At 47.1% G+C, this 20,679-nt stretch overlaps 1 protein-coding gene across 1 annotated transcript; it reads right to left on the bottom strand.

Annotated features, from left to right (window-relative positions):
- Positions 1-5,750: 5,750 nt before the first annotated feature.
- Positions 5,751-8,958, bottom strand: LOC148144596 (uncharacterized). The gene has a single exon (XM_087974921.1). The coding sequence runs from the start codon at positions 8,942-8,944 to the stop codon at positions 7,940-7,942; it is 1,005 nt and encodes a 334-aa protein (XP_087831047.1). The 5' UTR covers positions 8,945-8,958; the 3' UTR covers positions 5,751-7,939.
- Between the last annotated feature and the right edge of the window lie 11,721 nt (positions 8,959-20,679).

Below are 20,679 nucleotides of genomic sequence, written 5' to 3'. Positions count from 1 at the left end.
GTGCCCACACCTCCTCCCTCACCTCCATCCAAGGCCCCAAAGGAGCCTTCCACACCCATCAAAGTTTCATCTGCATTTCCACATGTACTGTATCTGTTGCTCCCGATGCAGTCTCCTCTACATTGGGGAGACTGGACGCCTCCTTGCAGAGCATTTCAGGGAACGTCTCTGGGACACCCACACCAATCAACCACACCGCCCTGTGGCCCAACATTTCAACTCCCCCTCCCACTCTGCCGAGGACATGCAGGTTCTGGGCCTCCTCCATCGCCACACCCTCACTAACCGACACCTGGAGGAATAACGTATCATCTTCCACCTCGGGACTCTCCAACCCCAGGGCATCGATGTGGATTCCAACAGTTTCCTCATTTCCCCTCCCCCACTTTACCCCAGATCCAACCCTCCAACTCAGCACCGTCCTCATGACCTGTCCCATCTGTCAATCTTCCTTCCCACCTATCCGCTCCACCTTCCTGCCCTACCTATCACCTGTACCTCCCATTTCCATCCACCTATTGCACTCTCAGCTACCTTCCCCCCAGCTCCACCCACATTCCATTTATCTCTCCACGCCCCGAGGCTCCCAGCCTCATTCCTGATGAAGGGCTTTTTCCCGAAACGTCGATTTTCCTGCTCCTTGGATGCTGCCTGATCTGCTGTGCTTTTCCAGCACCACACACTTGGCTGTAGATTTAAGGAGAGAGAGGAAAGATTTAAAAGGGACCTAAGGGGCAGAGGATGGTGTTTGTATGAAACGTGCTGCTAAAGGAACTGGTGGAGGAGGGTACAATTACAACACTTAAAAAACGCATTCCGATATGTATGTGGATTGGAAAGTGTAAGAGGGATATGGGCCAAATGCTGGGAAATGGGACTATATCACTCTCCTCACCGTCTTTACTCATCTACTCAGCATCGGAATGCTATTTCATCTTGTGGGGCAATTTAGAATGAGCGATCTCAGGATAAGGGATAGTAGTTTCAAACAGAGATGTTGAGAAATTACTTCCCACAAAGGGTCATTAATTGGTGAAATTCACTCCCCCAGAGTGCTGTGGATGACAGGACATGGAGTACATTTAAGGAGGAGATAGATAGATGTTTAATCAGTATAGGGTTAAAGGGTTATGGAGAGGAGGCAGGAAAGGGGAGTTGAAGCTGGGATGTGATCAGCCTCGATGGTATTAAATGGTGGGGCAGTCTCGATGGGCTGAATGGTGTACTCCTGCTCCTCGATGTCATGGTCTCACTGGGTCGATTTTAGATCTACCTGCAGTGGGAGGCAACCTCTGTTTCCTAACCAGGAGAAAGTAAATGTTGTTCATCAGCTTCTGTGGAGAATTTGCAGTCCCAGGCTGCGAGAGCGTCAGCCTCACTGAAACAAGAAATCCCACTAACTCTCCCACTTCACCCACTGTCCGAATGAACAGGGTTCAGTCCTTTACTCAGAGAGTAGTAATGGTATGGAATGCTTTGCCTGCAACGGTAGTAGATTCGCCAACTTTAAGTGCATTTAAGTGGTCATTGGACAAACATACGGACGTAGTGTAGGTTAGATGGGCTTCAGATTGGTACGACAGGTCGGTGCAACATTGTGGGCCGAAGGGCCTGTACTGTGCTGGAATGTTCTATGTGATATTCAGCAGCAATGAACAGCAGAATCCAAATGCAGTCTTCACTGATGAACTCTCTGGTGTCTCCGCAGTTTGCTTGACTGGATAAATCCCCTCCCACACACAGAGCAGGTGAATGGCTTCTCCCCGGTGTGAATTCGCTGGTGTTTCAGCAGATTCGATGAATCCCTGAATGCTTTCCCACACACTGTGCAGGGGAATGGTCCCTCTCCGGTGTGGATGTGCTGGTGGACCAACAGTCAGGCCAACTGAGTGAATCCCTTCCCACACTCAGAGCAAGTGAACCGCCTCTCCCCAGTGTGATGTTGCTGGTGTATCCTGAGGCCAGAGGATTGAGTAAATCCCTTCCCACACACAGAGCAGGTGAATGGCCTCTCCCGCGTGTGCATACACCAGTCAATCGGACCCTGTTCATCAAGAAGGTACTGTTGGGATGCTGTGGGTTCGCCGCAGCGGACATGTACTGCCTGCAGGATTTCCCTGGGGCAGGCTACTTCGATGTCACCTTCAGGAGCGTGAAGCAATGTGGGCGGCACGGTGGCACAGTGGTTAGCACTGCTGCCTCACAGCGCCAGAGACCCGGGTTCAATTCCCGCCTCAGGCTGTGTGGAGTTTGCACATTCTCCCCGTGTCTGCGTGGGTTTCCTCCGGGTGCTCCGGTTTCCTCCCACAGTCCAAAGATGTGCAGGGTCAGGTGAATTGGCCATGCTAAATCGTCCGTAGTGTTAGATAAGTGGTAAATGTAGGGGTATGGGTGGGTTGCGCTTCGGCGGGTCGGTGTGGACTTGTTGGGCCGAAGGGCCTGTTTCCACACTGTAAAGTAATCTAAAGTAATCTAATCTAATCTAATGTGAGCAGCTCCTGAAGGTCTTCAAGGAGAAGCAAGGGGAGCCGCTGTTCTCCATCTTGTCGGCGGTCCCGTTGTGTGTGCTTCCTGCACAGAGGAGCAGGGTTGTTACGATCCACATGTACAACCCCTACGTGCCAGCAACTGATGTCCTGACGTTCCTGAGAAGGTATTTCCAGGTCGAGGGAGAGAGTACCGATGTGTCGATCCTTTTAGGATCTGGACCAGCAAATGGCAGGTCAGGGTAACCCTGAGGGTCGCTGGCAATGGGAACATTCTTCACCCACCCTCGAGCTTCGCAATTGGAGGGAACAGAGGCTACCTGACATATGCAGGGCAGCCGAAAGTGTGCAGAACCTGCGGGAAGTCGGGACATGTGATGGCGGATTGTAAGGTGACCATCTGCAGGAACTGCAAACAGGAGGGTCACCTGACTAAGGACTGTCAGGAAGAAAGGAGCTGCAACCTGTGCGGAGAGGCGGGCCACGTGTACAAGACCTGCCCAAGACGGGGGGGGCCCGACTTACGCACAGATGGCCAGAGGTGGCAATGCGAGCCGTGGACCCCCAAAGACCAGCAAGGTCCACCCAGACAGCAGGGAAACAGAGTCTGGTGGCACCCAGAAAGAAGAACAGGCTGGAGTGGAGGAGGGGGCAGCCAGCGGAGAGACACAGCAGCTAATCCGAGCTCTAGCTGGGCAGATGGAAGCAATGGAGGAGGAGGAGGAGGTAATCGAGCAGGCAGAGGAGTGGATACCGGTTATAAACAGGAAGAGAAAATCCGGCCAGGCCCCCAAAGCCTCCCAGCAAAGGGGGAAAATGGCAGCTGCATGAGGAAGGCACAGTCAGCTCTTCGGATGGTGAAGACGGGCGCAAGGAGGGTCATCACCAGAAAAAGAGACAGAGCACTGTAGGTGAAGAGGAGGGCATTTACTCCCAACCAGGAAACAACGGACCCCCCGAAGTCCACCCTCCACCAGTGAGAACCAAGGGGTACCCACTGCCCCACAGCTACAAAGACTAGATTACTTACAGTGTGGAAACAGGCTCTTCAGCCCAACAAGTCCACATCGCCCCACCGAAGCACAACCACCCATACCCCTACCCCTACATTTACCCCTTACCTAACACTACGGGCAATTTAGCATGGCCACTTCACCTGACCTGCACATCTTTGGACTGTGGGAGGAAACCGGAGCACCCGGAGGAAACCCACGCAAACTCCACCCAGTCAATCACCTGAGGCGGGAATTGAACCCAGGTCTCTGGCACTGTGAGACAGCAGTGCTAACCACTGTGACACGGGCCGCGCAGAGCTGTGATCCTCTGACAGCCCCACTGTCAGACACAGAACTGGACGGTGCGGAACCTTGCCTTGGCTCAATGACACCAGAGGGGGTAAATGACCCCAGTGAGGAGCTGGACAGCTACCTCAGCCCTGCAAGGGCCAGCAGTTCACCTTCACCATGGGGATGCAGACAGCCACCCCAGAGACATGGACAGTCAAATGGACAAGGGTAACCCCATAAAACTGAGGGTTAAAGAAGGTTCCTTTGCTATCGTATAACAGGGGGCCCACTCAGTAGTTGGGTTCCGCTGACGCCGCAGCTAAATACCAAGAGACTGGATGGTTAATATACAGAACTGTAAATACGATTAACTCAATCTGTCTCAATGTAAAGACATGCAATGTATATATATGAATGGCATGACCAATTGTACAGGTACCAAAGATTTATTTCTATGAATAAAGTATATTTTGAAATAAAAAAAATCTGCCGGTGTCTCCGCATGCTGGATGGATCGCAGAATATCTCTCCACACTCGGAGCAGGTGAACAGCCTCTCCGCGTGTGAACGCGCTGGTGGGTCAGCAGGCTGTCTGATGAATGGCATCCCTTCCCGCACTCTGTGCAGGTGAAAGGCAAGACCCCTGTGTGAGTTTGCGTGTGCTTCTGAAGACTGGAAAAGTGACTGAGTTCTTTCCCGCAGACGGAGCAGGTGAACGGCCTCTCCCCGGTGTGAACACGTCGATGACTCTCCAGCTCAGATGGAGACCTGTACCGTTTCCCACAGTCCCCACACTGCCATGGCTTCTCCACGGTGCTGTTGTCCTTGTGTCCCTCCAGGTTGGATGATGAACTGGAGCCTGAAGTGCCCACACACACAGAACCCCCTGATGGTGTCTCCTGGAGGAATGTTATTGCAGCAGCAGCAGCAATAACTTCCGCATTCAGACAATAGACACGCTCTGATTGGCTGGAGGACCAGAGCGCTTCCGGTCCTCCAGAGCTGTCTATTGGACAGTCCGAATGCCGAGCTGTCGGGAGCCAGCCAATAGGAGCCGCGGCTGTTCCGGACAAAGGGCCTCGCGCTGCCCCCGTGCTGAGGGAGCTGGAGGAGGGGAGGGCACTTTGCAACAAATCCCTTCCCTTCATTTTCCTCCAAGGCATGTGTTCACACAAAGCCCAGGGTTTCACTGTAACCTCACACTCACTGAAACTTCCTCATCCGGCCAACATCTGTGAGCACAACACTCTCTGTTCACATTCTGGGGTTAAATTGAATCTCCCCACCGCCTCCCAAGAATGCCATCTCAACTCCCTGCCATAATCACTGTCCACCCGTGACAAATTCTGCATGAATGCCATCTACAAGTTTGGAAGGGACTTTTGGTTCTAACAAAGCACTAAATACAACTCAATGACGACTCACGATTCACCCACACCTCTATTGCAGCCTAGTCGCAATGTGATACAAAGATTTCTACTGAATACATTCAGTTAGTACACAAATTCAGTGAGGATAGGCTGTGGAAACCGTATCGTTTCGGGAAGGGATCAGGGCAAACGTGTGAAAGATAGGTCAGACATGGCTAAAGATCCTGTCAAACACATGGCTGAGGAAACTAGTCATTTTGGAGTTGGTATGGTGAAAAGTGGGAGAGGTAGAGATACTGGTAGAAGCAATGACTGAGCATGTACAGTCCAGGTAACTGTGGGAGTCGATGGATCTGTATTGGAATTTAGCTGCCAGCCCATCAACAGAAATGGAAGGGAATTGAGAAGTCAGTGATGGACCAGTGACAGCAGGCCAGAAAACCGAAGCAAAACTGATTAACCTTTCAAGAGCAGGAAGCAGCAACCAAGACAGATCCCTGGAATGAGTGAGATGAATTTCCAAGAAGGATTGCACAGGCCATTTGAATGAAAGGACCTAATGGGTTCTTTAAGGTGTGATCAAAATGAATACAAGCAGATATATGCACTCCAGTACAAAGCACATTTATTCACTGAATCTACTTTAGGTACATGGAAACTAATGAGGGACTCTATTAGTTTAAAAGATGTTCGATACAGTCAACAAGTGAGTCTCACTGCCTTGTCGTCACATCAGGGTGTCCTGGGTGACGGCTGTCACTTAGAGCTCTATTTTCGTTCTCACAAACTGGTCTCTCGAACCCGAGTCTGATAGTGAAAGTCTCTTGGGTTGGGAAATGTTCCCAATATTAATACTATTCTAACTCAGATATTATGTGCTGTATTGCAGTCTCTGAGTACCTTTCCCATTCATTCCTTTGTACACAAACAGGTGGGTGTGTCTCTGTGCCTTTGCTCGACAGTCTGTCCCCAAGACCAGCCAAGGTCATTGCAGTTACCTTCCAACCAGAACAGTCTGTGTTTACCTGAAGCCTGTTTTTCAAGTATTTCCCCTTCAATTACTTATTGCCATGCACATTTAACCCTTAACAATCTGGATTGGAACTCTTTTGCCCCCTCAGTCGACACATTGACACAAGATTCGATCACATGGAATCCAAGGAGAGCTAGACAATGGGATACAAAATTGGCTTGATGGTAGGAGATAGAGGGTGGTGGGAAAGGATATGTATTCAGACTGCAGGCCTGTGAGTCACCTGTGCCCGAAGTATCAGTTCAAGGTACACTGACTCGATTCCTGATGAAGGGCCTATGCCCAAAATGTCGATTCTCCTGCTCCTCGGATGCTGACTGACCAGCTGTGCTTTTCCAGCACCACTCACCTCAACATGATTACTTGTCATTTATATAAATGCATTGGATGCGATGATAATGGGAATGGTTAATATTCCCAAAATTGCTGAAATGATTTAAGGTAAAAAAGGATATTTGATACTACTACAGGATCAGGATCAGTTGGATTGAGGAATGGCAAATAGAGGTTAATTTAGACAGATGCGAGGTGTTGCATTTCGCTAAGACAAACCAAGGCGAGGCTTAAACCGGTCCTGAGTGTTGTCAAACCGAGAGACTAGGGGTGCAGGTAATTAGTTCCTTGAACGTGGTGTCATAGGTAGACAACGTGGTGAAGATAGCGTTTGGTACGCTTACCCACATTGGTGACAGCACTGAGTATAAAAGTTGGCAAATCACGTTAATGCTGCAAATGACAATGGTAAGAGCATAGCTGCGTGCACTTCTGGTCACACTGTTAGAGGAAGGCTATCATTAAACTGCAAATTGTGCAACAAAGGTTTAGATGAATGCTATAGAGGATTTGACTTACAAGGACAGGCTGGACAAACTGGGACTTATTTCCACGGAGCATCAGAGGACAAGGGATGACCTTTGCTGAGGTCCACAAAATTATGACGGGCAGACATAAGGTGATTAGTGAAGACATTTTCCCCAGCGTAGGGGCAGTCCAAAATGATGACCATGGGTTTTCAGTGAGAGGGGAAAGACTTAAAAGGGATCCGAGGTCCAGCTTTTTCATGCAAAGGGTGGTGCGTGTATGGAACAAGCCGCCAGAGGAAATGGTGGAGGCAGCTACAATTACAACATTTAACAGCCATTTCCACAGGTACATGGATCGGAAGGTTTGGAGAGATACGGGCCCAAAACTGGCAAATGGGACAACATCGGTTTACGCACCATTACTCATTTCCTCATCATCGGTAAGATATTTCAATTCCTACAGCACTTTACAATAAGAGGTAGCATTAGGATAAGAGGTAGCAGATTTCAATCAGAGATGAGGGGAAATTACTTCCCTCAAAGAGTTTTTAATCTGAGAAATTCACTCCCCCAATAGTGCTGTGGGTGCCAGGATATTCAGTAAACTTAAGGTGATAGACAGATTGTAACAGGTTGAAGGGTTATAGAAAGGAGGCAGGAAAGGAGAGTTGAAGCTGGGATGTGATCAGCCTCAATGGTATTAAATAGTGGGGCAGGCCCGATGGGCTGAATGGTGTACCCCTGCTCCCCAATGTCATGGTCTAACTGGGTCAACTTTAGATCTACCTGCAGTGATAGGCAACCTCTGTTTCTTAACCAGGATAAAGTAAATGTTGTTCATCAGCTTCTGTGGATCATTTCAGAGGAAATGTGCACTCCCAGGCTGAGAGAGCATTAAACTCACTTCAATAAAACATCACACAAACCCTCCCACTTCACCCACCGTGCGAATGACCACGGTTCAGTCTTGGACGTGATTCTCAGCAGCAAGAATAGCAGAGTCCAATTGCTGTCTTCGTTGATGAACTCTCTGGTGTCTCCGCAATGTGCATGACTGGATAAATCCCCTCCCACACACAGAGCAAGTGAATGGCTTCTCCCCGGTGTGAATTCGCTGGTGTTTCAGCACAGATGATGAATCCCTGAATCCTTTCCCACACACGGTGCAGGGGAATGGTCTCTCGCCAGTGTGAATGCGCTGGTGGACCAAAAGTGGGGCCAACTGAGTGAATCCCTTCCCGCACTCAGAGCAGGTGAAAGGCCTCTCCCCAGTGTGTATCTGACGGTGTCTCCGCATACTGGACGGATCGCTGAATATGTCTCCACACTCAGAACAGGAGAATGGCCTCTCCCCAGTGTGAACCCGCTGGTGGATCCGTAGGCTGTATGCTGAAACGCATCCTTTCCCGCACTCCGAGCAGGTATACGGCAACACCCCTGTGTGAACTCGCTTGTGTGTTTTAAGGCCGGATAAGTAAGTGAATCCCTTCCCACAGTCAGAGCAGGTGAAAGGCCTCTCCCCGGTGTGAACACGTCGATGAATTTCCAGGTCAGATGGAGACCTGTACCGTTTCCCACAGTCCCCACACTGCCATGGCTTCTCCACGGTGCTGTTGTCCTTGTGTCCCTCCAGGTTGGATGATGAACTGGAGCCTGAAGTGCCCACACACACAGAACCCCCTGATGGTGTCTCCTGGAGGAATGTTATTGCAGCAGCAGCAGCAGCAGCAGCAATAACTTCCGCATTCAGACAATAGACACGCTCTGATTGGCTGGAGGACCAGAGCGCTTCCGGTCCTCCAGCGCTGTCTATTGGACAGTCCGAATGCCAAGCTGTCGGGAGCCAGCCAATAGGAGCCGCGGCTGTTCCGGACAAAGGGCCTCGCGCTGCCCCCGTGCTGAGGGAGCTGGAGGAGGGGAGGGCACTTTGCAACAAATCCCTTCCCTTCATTTTCCTCCAAGGCATGTGTTCACACAAAGCCCAGGGTTTCACTGTAACCTCACACTCACTGAAACTTCCTCATCTGTGAGCACACAGTTAAAAATCACAGTAGAAGCTCATAGTAGAAGCTCATAGTGTCATACACTGATGAGAAATATTGAACAAACCTAGATTGCTGTTAAATCTTTCATGTTTTAGAACAGGTTGCAGGTTTTGATTCAGTAATATTTAAATTCCAGAATTTCTTTCAAGTCACATTACCACACAATCACACTCTTTCTCTCTCTCTCTTTCTCCTTATGTGCGCACACAAACACACATAAGTCCGTGGGATGAATTTGCATTTGCAGAATTGTATTTGCAGACACATTCTACTTTGTTAAAAAAAACACACACATCTGTAGACAGTGAACTTTTTTATAATTCATGTGACATTTTATAAATCCCTACTTTGGAAATAGAACCAGTCTCACTCAAGATTGGAATACATACAGACTCTAACCTCACACCCTTAATGTATTGTCTAAGGCAAGATGTCACCTTTGTTTTATAAAACCTTATGTTATCTCAGGAATGTGACTTGACATTGCTTACACCTTCAGTGGACACATTGACACAAGGTTAGATCACATGGGATCCAGGGAGAGCTAGCCAATTGGATATGAAATTGACATGTTAGGAGAGAGAGAGAGGATGATGCAAGAGGATTGTTGGATGAGAATATAGGAGGAATACTTAGTAAGTTTGCAGATGACACAAAAATTAGTGATGTAATGGGCAGTGCAGAAGATTATCTCAGAGTCTTTCTGACAATCACAATGGATTCATGGTCATTAGAGTCTTAATTTCAGATTTTTATTGAACTCACAGTCATAGAGTCATAGAGATGTAGAGCACTGAAACACACCCTTCCATCCAACTCGTCCATGCTGACCAGATATCCCAACCTAAACTAATCCCATTTGCCAGCACTTAGCCAATATCCCTCTAAACGCTTCCTATTCGTATACCGGTCCAGATGACTTTTAAATGTTGTAATTATACCAACCTCCACCACTTCCTCTGGCAGCTAATTCCATTCCAGCTTCTGTAAAAAAGTTGCTCCTTTGACCCTTTTTAAATCGTTCCCCTCTCACCCTAAACCTATGCCCTCTAGTTCTGGAATCACCCAGAAAAGACTTTCTCTACTTATCCTATCCATGCCCCTCATGATTTTATAAACCTCTATAGATTCACCCCTCAGCCTCCGATGATCCAGGGAAAACAGCCCCAGCCTATTCAACCTCTCCCTATAGCTCAGATCCTCCAACCCTGGCAACATCCTTGTAAATCTTTTCTGAACCCTTTCAAGATTCCAATAGAAAGGAGACCAGAATTGCACGCAATATTCCAACAGTAGCCTAACCAATGTCCTGAACAGCCGCAACATGACCTCCCAACTCCTGTACTCCATACTCTGACCAATAAAGGAAAGCATACCAAACGCCTTCTTCACTATCCTATCTACCACTTTCAAGGAGCTATGAACCTGCACTCCAAGGTCTCTTTGTTCAGCAACACTCCCTAGGACCTTAACATTAAGTGTATAAGTCCTGCTAAGATTTGCTTTCCCAAAATGCAGCACCTCACATTTATCTGAATTAAACTCTATCTGAGCAAGGTCCCGTGTATTCTGAGGTAACCTTCTTCACTGTCCACTACACGTCCAATTTAGGTGTCATCTGCAAATTCACCATGTTCACGTCCAAATAATTTATATAAATGATGAAAAGTAGTGGACCCAGCACCGATCCTTGTGGCACTCCACTGGTCACAAGCCTCCAGTCTGAAAAACAACCCTCCACCACCACCCTCTGTCTTCTACCTTTGAGCCAGTTCTGTATCCAAATGGCTAGTTCTCACTGTATTCCATGAGTTTTACCCTTGCTAATCAGTCTCCCATGGGGAACCTTGTCGAACACCTTACTGAAGTCCATATAGATCATGTTAACTGCTCTGCCCTCATCAATCCTCTTTGCTACTTTTTCAATAAACTCAATCAAGTTTGTGATACATGATTTCCCACACACAAAGTCATGTTGAATAATCCGAATCAGTCCTTGCCTTTCCAAATACATGTACATTCTGTCCCTCAGGATTCCCTCCAACAACTTGCCCACCACCAACGTCAGGCATCCCGGTCTATATTTCCCTCATTTTTCCTTAAGTACACCTTCCTTAAGTAATGGAACCACGTTAGCCAACCTCCAGTCTTCCGGCACCTCACCTGTGACTATCGATGATACAAATATCTCAGCAAGGGGCCCAGCAATCACTTCCCTAGCTTCCGACAGAGTTCTAGGTACACCTGATCACGTCCTGGGGATTTATCCATGTTTATGCATTTCAAGACATCCAGCACTTCCTCCTCTGTAATATGGGCATTTTTCAAGATGTCACTATCTATATCCCTGTATTCTTTATCCTCCATGTCCTTCTCCAGAGTAAATACTGATGTAAAATACTCATTTAGTATCTCCCATCACCTACGGTACAAAGGCCACCTTGCTGATCTTTGAGGGGCCCAATTCTCTCCCTAGTTACTCTTTTGTCCTTAATGTATTTGTAAAACCCTTTAGATTCTTCTTAACCCTATTTGCCAAAGCTATCTCATGTCCCCTTTTTTGCCCTCTGGTTTCCCTCTTAAGTATACTCCTATTGCCATTATACTCCTCTAAGGATTCACTCGATCTATCCTGCCTATACCTGACATATGCTTCCTTCATTTCTTAACCAAACCCTCAATTTCGCTTGTCATCCAGCATTCTCTAGCCTTTCCTTTCCCCCTAACTGGAATATACTTTCTCTGGCCTCTCATTATCTCAGTTCTGAAGGCTTCCCATTTTCCAGCCGTCCCTTTACCTGTGAACATCTCCCCCCAATCAGCTTTTGAAGGTTCTAGCCTGATACCATCAAAATTGGCCTTCCTCCAAATTAGAGCTTCAACTTTTAGATCTGCTCTATCCTTTTCCATCACTATTTTAAAACTAATAGATTTATGGTCACTGGCCCCAAAGTGCTCCCCCACTGACACTTCAGTCACCTGCCCTGCCTTATTTCCCAAGAGTAGGTCAAGTTTTGCACCTTCACTAACATCCACATACTGACTCAGAAAATTTTCTTGTGCACTCTTAACAATTTTTTCCATCTAAACCTTCAACACTATAGCAGTCCTGTTAAAGTTCAGATTTGAGATGGCCCAGGGAATCTCTTGTGGACTTAACCTGTAAGCCTCTCTTGGTTCGTCCCCGAGATCATATTCTTTGGTAGTCTGGAATAAAAAACCTCTTGCAGACAGTTTAGTTTAATTTTCGTCATCCCCTTTATTTACCAATAGCATCACTCTTACAACATAATGGTGGCATGGTGGCTCAGTGGTTAGCACTGCTGCCTCACAGCGCCAGGGACTTGGGTTTGATTCCAGCCTCAGGTAACTGTCTGTGTGGAGTGTGCACATTCTCCCCGTGTCTGCGTGGGTTTCCTCCGGGTGCTCTGGTTTCCTCCCACAATATAAAAGATGTGCAAGCCAGGTGAATTGGCCATACTAAATTGCCCGTAGTGTTAGGTGCATTAGTCAGAGGGATATGAGTCTGGGTGGGTTACTCTTTGGAGGGTTATGGACTTGTTGGGCCGAAGGGCCTGTTTCTGCACTGGAGGTAATCTAATCTAATAACTCTTCCTTGAAGAGCCCTCGCAGGCTACTCGACTGTACTGTCGCAAACAGGCTTCCTTTATACAAAAAGTTTACAAAAACATTGCATGTTCTTAATTAAACAGATAACAGTGAAAGACAATAATTTGAAAGGAAGGTCTGTGTGCGCTTGAGTGATCACTCCTACAGGCCCTGAGCCATTCATCAGGTGGGAAAAACAAATCCAACCGAGTTAGGCGTCTGCTGGCGAGATACGTTCCTATCATAAAGAGGTACCAGTCTGAGCTAATTGGAAAAGTTCATCAGGTAACCTTGGACAGCTCGCATGTCAGATACCATTGTTTAACAAAATGGCTTCTTAGCAAGGAGGGTGAACTTTTGACCATAAAATGGCTTCCTAACACGTTGTACCTGAATCTCTTCAACCTTAGGTTTGAATAATTTCTAAGCTGGGAGCAGACTCCTGCTTTTTATCTTAAGCACTGAGTCATTCTGTACCTGAGGCTGAGATGTTACCGTAAGGTTGCATTTAAACTGATTCATTAGTCTCGAATTAAACATGCTTTCTTTTCAGGGTTGTGATTCAAATTCAAATAAGGCATAAGATCTGATTACTTAGAATTGACAGTGGAGCGGTCTGTAGAATGGTCTGTATGAACAGCAAGTAAATTAAAGCTTCATCAATATTACCTTTTACAGCATTTGCATTTCATAACCAGTAATGGCTACTCAAAATCATCATAAAGTCTCAAAATGCAATTAAGTTCAATCCATAGCAAGTAAGCACAAAGAGTTAATTTTCTCCAGGCTTCAGCAGTCCCAGCAAAAAATGGTCTCTCTGTCTCTCTCTCACTCATGTCCTTTTGAACTCTCAAGTCAGGGACTTGTAACAGAAAGATGTTTTTCCTTCTGTGTCTGCCTAGCTTGCAAGGGGTAATAAGAATCTGTTGTAATTGATAGGACCTGACCGTCAATTACAAGGCTTTTGATAGTACAGAGTTTCATTTCAAGGTCAGAATCAAACACTGTCATTAATTTCACAAGGGAACGGCTGTGAATGTTATCACTCGGTGTCCTGTTTACACAGATTCACTGATGTTAAGGCAAATATTCTTGGTTAAAAATCACACAACACCAGGTTATAGTCCAACAGGTTTAATTGGAAGCACACTAGCTTTCGGAGCAACGCTCCTTCACCAGGTGGTTGTGGAGGGCACAATTGTAAGGCACAGAATTTATAGCAAAAATTTAGTGTGAGGTAACTGAAATTATATATTGAAAAATACTTTGATTGAATGTTGAGTCTTTCATCAGTTTGAATACCATGATAGTTTCACTTCTTTCATGTGTAAATCACAAAACTTTTTTTTTATAAGTTGCATTGTCAGGTTAACTGTAACAATTGCTGTTAGTTAGACAATATGTTGAAGGTGGTAGCCCCCTGTGTTCTCTGTCTATGCCATGATGTTTAGATCTAAAAAGTGAGATAACAGAGTTTTACATGAATTCATGCAGTTTTTGAGCAAAGTACAATGTAGCTCTGCAGGTATAAATTCACCCCACAAAATATATGTATATGTGTGTGTGTGTGTGTTCTAGGGAACTGACTGTGGAAGGAGCTTTAACCACTTACACAGACTGAAATAATGTCACGCTGGGAGACACCATCAGGGGGTTCTGTGTGTGTGGGCACTTCAGGCTCCAGTTCATCATCCAACCTGGAGGGACACAAGGACAACAGCACCGTGGAGAAGCCATGGCAGTGTGGGGACTGTGGGAAACGATTCAGGTTTCCATCTGAGCTGGAGATTCATCAGCGACTTCACACCGGGGAGAGGCCGTTCACCTGCTCTATGTGTGGGATGGGATTTATCCAGTCAAGCAAGCTGTGGAGAGTTCATCAGTGAATACAGCAGTTGGATTTAGCTGCTCCTGCTGCTGAGAATCACATCCAGGACTGAACCGTGTCCGTTCGGACAGTGGGTGAAGCGGGAGGGGAGCGAGGCCTATTTTCTGCTGGACTGGCTGCGCTCTCACATTTGGATTCCTGTGGGGCTGATGCTGTCTGAGGCCGGGAGGCCACAATCGCACTGAAATGATCCGTACACACTCTCGACCCCTTTTGAGAAAAGTAATTTCCCCACCCCTCGGTTTGAAATCTGCTATAACCCTTAGCATAAAACGATGCTCTCCCTTTCTGTGTTGCCCCACAGCAGAAAGATCCTTTCTACGGCTGTTTTGTCCAACCCTTCCAGCACCTCACATACTTCAGTTGTCGTTCTTTCTAAACTCCACAGAGTTGTCACCCACAACTGCTCAATCTCTCTTCAGGAGACAAAATCCCTCATCCCTGGAATCAATCTTGTGCCCTTTACAGAGTCGTAGAGATGTACAGCATGGAGACTGGTCTCCTTCCTCTCGGAAAGATGTTGTGAAACTTGAAAGGGTTCAGAAAAGATTTACAAGGACGTTACCAGGGTTGTGGAGGATTTGAGCCACAGGGAGAGGCTGAACAGACTGGGGCTGTTTTCCCTGGAGCGTCGGAGGCAGAGGGGTGACCTCATAGAGGTTTACAACATCATGAGGGGCATGGATAGGGTAAATGACAGTCTTTTCCCTGGGGTGGGGGAGTCCAGCACTAGAGGGCATAGTTTTAGGGTGAGAGGGGAAAGATACAAAAGAGACCTAAGTGGCAACTTTTTCATACAGAGGGTGGTACGTGAATGGAATGATCTGCCAGAGGATGTGGTGGAGGCTGGTACAATTGCAACATTTAAGAGGCATTTGGATGGGTATATGAATAGGAAGGGTTTGGAGGGATGTGGGCCGGTGCTGGCAGGTGGGACTAGGTTGGGTTGGGATATCTGGTCGGCATGGGCATGTTGGACCGAAGCGGAACCTTTTTGCCTTTGCCTCTTAATTCTTCTATCTCCATCTTTAGTGATGGAGTGAACAATGTTCTCGGGACCTGGGTTCGAATCCAGTCATGGGAGATGGTGGAATTTGAATTCAATTTTTTAAAAAAAATCTGGAATTAAGAGTCGACTGACGGCCATTGTCAATTGTCGGAAACACCCATCTGGTTCACTAATGTCATTTAGGGACGGAAATCTGCCATCCTTACCTGGTCTGGCCTACATGTGACGCCAGAGCCACAGCAATGTGGTTGACTCTCAACTGCATTCTGGAATGGCCAAGCAAGCCACTCAATCATATTAATCGCTAGAAAGTCACAATAAAGAAATGAAACTACAGACCACCTGGAATCGACCTTGCCAGTTTCTGTGGTGCAATTGGTCAGTGCGTTCAGCTATTAACCGAAAGGTTGGTGGTTCAAGGCCACCCAAGGCAGATTTTTCGCTGTTCTCACTCTTATCAATTTGGATGGCGTGGTGGCTCAGTGGTTAGCACTGCTGCCTCACAGCACCAGGGACCCGGGTTTGATTCCAGCCTCAGGCGACTGACTGTGTGGAGTTTGCATTTCTCCCCCAGTGTGTGCGTGGGTTTCCTCCCACAATCCAAAGATGTGCAGGTTAGGGTGAATTGGCTATGCTAAATTACCCATAGTGCCCAGGGATGTGCAGGTTAGGGTGGATTGGCCATGCTAAATTACCCATAGTGCCCAGGGATGTGCAGGTTAGTGTGGATTGGCCGTGCTAAGTTACCCATAGTGCCCAGGGATGTGCAGGTTAGTGTGGATTGGCCGTGCTAAATTACCCATAGTGCCCAGGGATGTGCAGGTTAGTGTGGATTGGCCATGCTAAATTAACCATAGTGCCCAGGGATGTGCAGATTAGGGTGGATTGGCCATGCTAAATTACTCATAATGCCCAGAGATGTGCAGGTTAGTGTGGATTGGCCGTGCTAAGTTACCCATAGTGCCCAGGGATGTGCAGGTTAGTGTGGATTGGCCCGGCTAAATTACCCGTAATGCCCAGGGATGTGCAGGTTAGGGTGGATTGGCCATGCTAACTTACCCATAGTGCCCAAGGATGTGCAGGTTAGGGTGGATTGGCCGTGCTAAATTACCCATAGTGCCCAGGGATGTGCAGGTTAGTGTGGATTGGCCGTGCTAAATTACTCATAGTGTCAAAGGATGTTCAGGTTAGTGTGGATTGGCCGTGCTAAATTACCCATAGTGCCCAGGAATGTGCAGGTTAGGGTGGCTTGGCCGTGCTAAATTACCCATAGTGCCCAGGGATGTGCAGATTAGGGTGGATTGGCCATGCTTAATTACTCATAATGCCCAGAGATGTGCAGGTTAGTGTGGATTGGCCGTGCTAAGTTACCCATAGTGCCCAGGGATGTGCAGGTTAGGGTGGATTGGCCGTGCTAAATTACCCATAGTGCCCAGGGATGTGCAGGTTAGTGTGGATTGGCCGTGCTAAATTAACCATAGTGCCCAGGGATGTGCAGATTAGGGTGGATTGGCCATGCTAAATTACTCATAATGCCCAGAGATGTGCAGGTTAGTGTGGATTGGCCGTGCTAAGTTACCCATAGTGCCCAGGGATGTGCAGGTTAGGGTGGATTGGCCATGCTAAATTACTCATAGTGCCCAGGGATGTGCAAGTTAGTGTGGATTGGCCATTGCTAAATTACCCATAGTGCCCAAGGATGTGCAGATTAGGGTGGATTGGCCATGCTAAATTACCCAACAGTGTTAGGCACATTAGTTAGAGGTAAATGGGTCTGGGTAGGTTACTCTTTGGACGGTTGGTATGGACTTGTTAGGCCAAATGCCCTGTTTCCAACACTGTAGGGAATCTAATCTAATCAAATACAAGCTCCTCAACTTTACCCTACTCACTCACTCTCAACACACACTCTTTCATTACACAATAGGGTCAACTCATTTCACACTCACTCCATTCCATTTTACCAATAGACATTTGTCCCTGGGGGGGCAGGGAGGAGTCCAGAACTAGAGGGGCATAGATTTAAGATGAAAGGGGAAAGGCTTAATAGGGACCTAAGGGGTAACCTTTTCACACAGAGGGTGGTGCGTGTATGGAATGAGCTGCCAGAGGAAGTAATGCAGGCTGGTACAATTACAAATTTAAAGGGCATCTGGATGGGTATATGAATAGAAAGGGTCTATAGGCCTATGCTGGCAAATCGGCTGGTCGACATGGATGAGTTGGACTGAAGGATTTGTTTCCATGCTGTATGACTCCACAACTCTATCCTCACTCTGTGCTTTATGTTGGTTAGTCAGCTCTCTATCCTACCTAATAAATTGCCCCTAAGCCTGATAGATCTTAGCTTGTGGATTAACCTTTTGTCCAAATTTGATCTCAGATAGTCAACATGGTTTCGTCAAGGGCAGGTCGTGTCTCACAAACCTCATTGAGTTTTTTGAGAAGGTGACCAAGCATGTAGATGAGGGTAGGACAGTTGACGTGGTATACATGGACTTCAGTAAAGCCTTTGATAAGGTTCCACATAGTAGCTGTTGGAGAAAATGCAGAGGCATGGAAGTGGTGGTGATTTAGCAGTCTGGACTAGAAACTGGCTTTCTGAAAGAAGGCAGCAAGTGGTGGTTGATGGAAAATATTCAGTCTGGAGTCCGGTTACTAGTGGTGTGCCACAAGGATCTGTTTTGGGACCACTGCTGTTTGTCCTTTTTATAAATGACTTAGATGCAGGAATAGGTGGATGGATTAGTAAATTTGCAGATGACACTAAAGTCGGTGGAGTAGTGGACAGTTTGGAAGAATGTTACAGGTTGCAGGGGGACTTGAATAAACTGCAGAATTGGGCTGAGAGGTGGCAAATGGAGTTCAATGCAGCTAAATGTGAGGTGATGCACCTTGGGAAGATTAACAGGAAGGCAGAGTACTGGGTTGATGGAAAGATTCTTGGTAGTGTGGATATGCAGAGGGATCTTGGTGTCCATGTACATAGATCCTTGAAAGTTGCCACCCAGGTTGATAGTGCTGTTAAGAAGGCATACGGTGTGTTAGGTTTCATTGGTAGAGGGATTGAGTTCCGGAGCTGCAATATCATGCTGCAACTACACAAAACATTGGTGCGGCCACACTTGGAATATTGTGTACAGTTCTGGTCCCCATATTTCGGGAAGGATGTGGAAGCATTGGAAAAGGTGCGGAGAAGATTTACCAGGATGTTGCCTGGTCTGGAGGGAAGGTCTTATAAGGAAAGGCTGAGAGACTTGAACCTGTTCTCATTGGCAAGAAGAAACCTAAGAGTGGATTTGATAGAGACATACAAGATGATTAGATAGGGTAGACAGTGAAAGTCCTTTTCCTAGGAAGATGATGTCAGCGTGTATGAGGGGGCTTAACTACAATTATGGGGTGATCGATTTAAGACAGATGCAGAGAATGCCCTACCTGCTAATGTAGTCAACTCTGTCACATTAGGGAGATTTAAACAATCCTTAGACAGGCACATGGATGATTTTGGGATACTGCAGGGGGACAAACTGAGAATAGTTCACAGGTCGGCGCAATATTGAGGGCCGAAGGGCCTGTTCTGCGCTGTATTGTTCGACATTCTATGTTATGGTAAGTCTTAGATTTGCCTTTTGACTTCCTCGCTTAATATTTATTCCCCTGTTAGAATTTCTCTTCCCCTGTAGAATTTAGAACAATACAGCACAGGAACAGGCCCTTTAAGCCCACAATGTTGTGCTGAACATGACGCCAATTGAGACAAATCCCTTCTGCCTGCCCTTGGTCCATATCCCTCTGTTCCTTGTGTATTCATGTTCTTATCTCAAAGTCCCTGAAACGTCTCTGTCATATCTGCCTCACCACCACCCCTGGCAGACATGTTTCGGACTCCTACCACACTCTGTGTAGAAAAAAACTTGACCCTCACATCTCCTTTGAACTGCTCCCCCTCTCACTTTAAATGCATGCCCTCTTCTATTACACATGGCCGCTCTGGGAAAGAGATTCCGATTGTCAACCCTGGCAATGCATCTCATAATTTTACAGACTCCGACGAAGTCTTCCCTCAGCCTTCAGAGAAAACAACCCGACTTTATCTAGTGTCTCCTTACAGCAGATGGCCTCTAGTCCAGGCAGCATCCTGGTAAACAATTCCTGCACCCTCTCCAAAGCCTCTACGCCCTTCCTGGAATGTGGCGACCGGAATTTGAATGCAGAACTGTAAGTGTGACCTAACTAAAGCCTTATTATTCTGCAGCATGACTACCTGACGCTTGATATGTTCTAGTTACAAGGAACAGATAGTCTCCTTAACTGTCGGCCACCTTTCCACCCAGTCCACTGGGTCTGAACCTGTCCTTAGGCCGACGTCATTACCTTTGATCAACACCAGATCACTGGTGGAAGGTTCCAGGCGGAAACCCCTCAGACTGAATTTAAAATTCCAGTTTGCTAGGATTGCTCTTCCCTAGAGGATCCTTTAACATGAGATCGTGCATTAAGTGCCACCTCATTCCACAATACCAAATCCAGCATGGCCTGTTCCCTGGGTTCCTGCTCCAAGCAGCAATCTCGAATACATTCGATGAACTCTCTTCTTTTGAGGGGCTTGTTGCCAATTTCATTCATCCAGTCTGTGTACATAATCAAACCAGCACTGTCACTTTCTGACAAGCCCCCAGTATTCCCTGGTTTGGACTGTGGAACTACTATAGACAATAGGTGCAGGAGTAGGCCATTCTGCCCTTCGAGCCTGCACCGCCATTCAACATGATCATCCTTAATCAGTATCCTGTTCCTGCCTTATCTCCATAACCCTTGATTCCATTATCCTTGAGAGCTCTATCCAACTCTTTCTTAAATGAATCCAGAGACTGGGCCTCCACTGCCCTCTGGGGCAGAGCATTTCACACAGCCACCACTCTCTGGGTGAAGAGGTTTCTCCTCCTCTCTGTCCTAAATGGTCTACCCCGTATTTTTAATCTATCTAGTTGTCTACTGTTAGACAACTAGATATATTATCTTGAGTATTGTGTGCATTTCTTTTTCATAGAATCCTTACAGTGCGGAAACAGGCCCTTCAGTCCAACAAGTCCACACTGACCCTCCAAAGATTATCCCACCCAGTTCTCCATTAATCTACATTTACC

Source organism: Chiloscyllium plagiosum, unplaced genomic scaffold, assembly GCF_037043375.1.
Source record: "Chiloscyllium plagiosum isolate Xiang-an unplaced genomic scaffold, Cpla_swu_hap1 HiC_scaffold_27, whole genome shotgun sequence".
Classification (NCBI taxonomy): domain Eukaryota; kingdom Metazoa; phylum Chordata; class Chondrichthyes; order Orectolobiformes; family Hemiscylliidae; genus Chiloscyllium; species Chiloscyllium plagiosum.
This window is presented reverse-complemented; position numbering and strand designations above follow the sequence as displayed.

Bases quoted from the DNA above. Each gene is read 5' to 3' on its own strand.
- LOC148144596 (XM_087974921.1), bottom strand. From the start codon at position 8,944: ATGCCTTGGAGGAAAATGAAGGGAAGGGATTTGTTGCAAAGTGCCCTC.